Source organism: Panthera leo, chromosome B4, assembly GCF_018350215.1.
Source record: "Panthera leo isolate Ple1 chromosome B4, P.leo_Ple1_pat1.1, whole genome shotgun sequence".
Classification (NCBI taxonomy): Eukaryota; Metazoa; Chordata; class Mammalia; order Carnivora; family Felidae; genus Panthera; species Panthera leo.
This window is the reverse complement of record NC_056685.1, coordinates 74,910,791-74,913,208: the sequence shown is the minus strand read 5'-3', so window position 1 is coordinate 74,913,208 and position 2,418 is coordinate 74,910,791. Positions and strand designations below refer to the sequence as shown.

Genomic DNA, 2,418 nt, shown 5'->3' with positions numbered 1-2,418 from the left:
AAAGTTCAAAGAAGCAGTTACAGAGGAAGCACTTTGGAATGCTGCATGTCACCAGAATTGAAGTAATAATGAGGGTGACCCAGAAGGAAACTCCTTGGTCTCATAGATTTTTATTTATACCTTTAAGCTGGAAGTCATATTTTTTTTAAATAAGAGAGGCAGTCTTATTCATCTGAAATGACTCAGCTACATTATGTTTTCTTCCAGGGCCAGTAACTTTAATCATGAAAAATCTCACCATCGTTACCGAGTTTGTCCTCATGGGATTGTCCAGAAATCCCCAGATCCAGACCATCCTTTTTGCACTATTTCTGGTGATTTACCTCTTGACCCTAATGGGGAATGTGATGATGATCCTGGTGATCAGAACTGATTCTCACCTTAAGACACCCATGTGCTTCTTCCTAGGTCACCTGTCATTTCTAGATCTCTGTCTTTCTTCAGTAACCATGCCCAAGATGCTGCAGAACTTACTAATGCAGAAGAAAACCGTATCTGTGTGGGGCTGTGTGACCCAGAGTTTCTTTCTCATATTCTCTGGGAGCACAGAGGCCTGCCTACTCTCTGCCATGGCATATGACCGCTATGCTGCCATCTGCCACCCTCTCCTCTACAGCATGGTTATGAATAGGCCTCTTTGTGTCGGGATGGTAACTGCAGCATGGGCAGTGGGGTTCCTAAACTCCTTGCCAAACAGTCTTTTCACTTACAACTTACATTTCTGTGGCCCCAATATCATCCCTCACTTTTGCTGTGAGCTGCCTTCACTCTTCCCTCTCTCCTGCACTGACCCTACTGCCAATGAGGCCCTTCTTGCTGGGTCATGTGCACTGTTGGGATTTGTGACACTTCCCCTGATCCTCTTCTCTTATTCCAGAATCATCTCTGCCATCCTAAGCATACGTTCTTCTGAGGGTCAAGGCAAAGCCTTCTCTACCTGTTCTTCCCACCTTACTGTGGTGCTTTTGTATTATGGCACAGCTTTATTTAGATACATGACTCCCCTCTCCGGCTCCAAGTTGGAACAAGTGGTCTCCATTCAGTACAGTGTGATCACATCCTTGCTGAACCCCATCATCTACAGCCTCAAGAACCAGGAGGTGAAGGCAGCTCTGTATAAAATGTTGAAGCAATAAATGTGTCCTTCTGTGATGGAGAATTCCTATTGTATTTGGCTTGAAGACAGTGAGAAAACAGGTGATGAAATACATTCATAATAGCTAACTTGATCACTTTAAGAATATTCCATTTGATGAAAATAACCTCTTGTTAATAGAGGTTTAAGTGTGTGATTGCTTATTTTATTGTATTTGGCAAGAAAATTAAGTGAAGACTGAGAAAAAAGTACTAAAATGGAGTAGTGTAGACAAACTAAGTCCAAATATGTTTGTTTTGTCCAAGAGTTTTAGGATAGAGTTCAGAGTGTTTTTTTTTTTTAAGATAGGAGTGTAAAATGCACTTCAAAGTGGAAAGTAGTTACTAATTGAATATGATACTGAATGAAGTTTGCTTCATCCACCTAACCTTGAGTAGCCTAAAAAACTGATATGCCTAGTTGCCAGAAAGCAAAGACACAGGTTGGTGGGGACCTGCCCTAGCTGATTCAAGGGGGAAAAATAGTTTTTCAGGTGTTCTGGTGGTGACTAGTGTCTGGAATGAGATCTAGCTCTTTGGTGACTTGTTGGAACCCAAAGAATAGAATGACTGTGGTCTCACAAAATGATGTTTTCATTCAACCTTGAGGCTGTCAAGCCAATTAGTTCATTCAGTATTTCATGGTCTCATTCAGCCAATCCCTTCTGAGTCCAGTGCCCATTACTGCTTTGACATATATTCAGTCAAATAAATTAATTCCTTGTCACAAAAGATTCATGGAGTGGGCATGGATTGCAAGAACATTGTTAAAATGTCAATACTACCCAAAGCAATCTACACATTTAATGCAATCCCTATCAAAATTCCCACCAGCATTTTTCACAGAACTAGAACAAACAATCCAAAAATTAGTATGGAACAGCAAAAGACCCCCAATTACCCAAAGCAACCTTGAAAAAGAAAATTAAAACTGGAGAGATCACAATTCCGGATTTCAAGATATGTTATAAAGCTGTAGTGATCAAGACAGTATGGTACTGGCACAGAAACAAACACATAGATCAGTGGAACAGATAGAAAATCCAGAAATGGACCCACAACTGTATGGTCAACTAAACTTCAACAAAGCAGGAAAGAATATCCAATGGAAAAAAGACAGTCTCTTCAACAAATGATGCTGGGAAAACTGGATGGCAACATGCAGAAGAATGAACCTGGACCACTTTCTAACACCATACACAAAAATAAATTCAAAATGGATTAAAAAATAAATGTAAGACAGGAAACCATCAAAATCCTAGAGGAGAACACAGGAAGCAATCT

At 40.3% G+C, this 2,418-nt stretch overlaps 1 protein-coding gene across 1 annotated transcript; it reads left to right on the top strand.

Moving 5' to 3' along the window:
* Positions 1 to 224: 224 nt before the first annotated feature.
* LOC122225625 (olfactory receptor 8S1-like) lies at positions 225 to 1,136 on the top strand. Its single transcript, XM_042948465.1, has one exon. The coding sequence runs from the start codon at positions 225 to 227 to the stop codon at positions 1,134 to 1,136; it is 912 nt and encodes a 303-aa protein (XP_042804399.1).
* Positions 1,137 to 2,418: the final 1,282 nt, after the last annotated feature.

Excerpts from the sequence above, each read along its gene's own strand:
- LOC122225625 (XM_042948465.1), top strand. The coding sequence starts at position 225 with ATGAAAAATCTCACCATCGTTACCGAGTTTGTCCTCATGGGATTGTCC.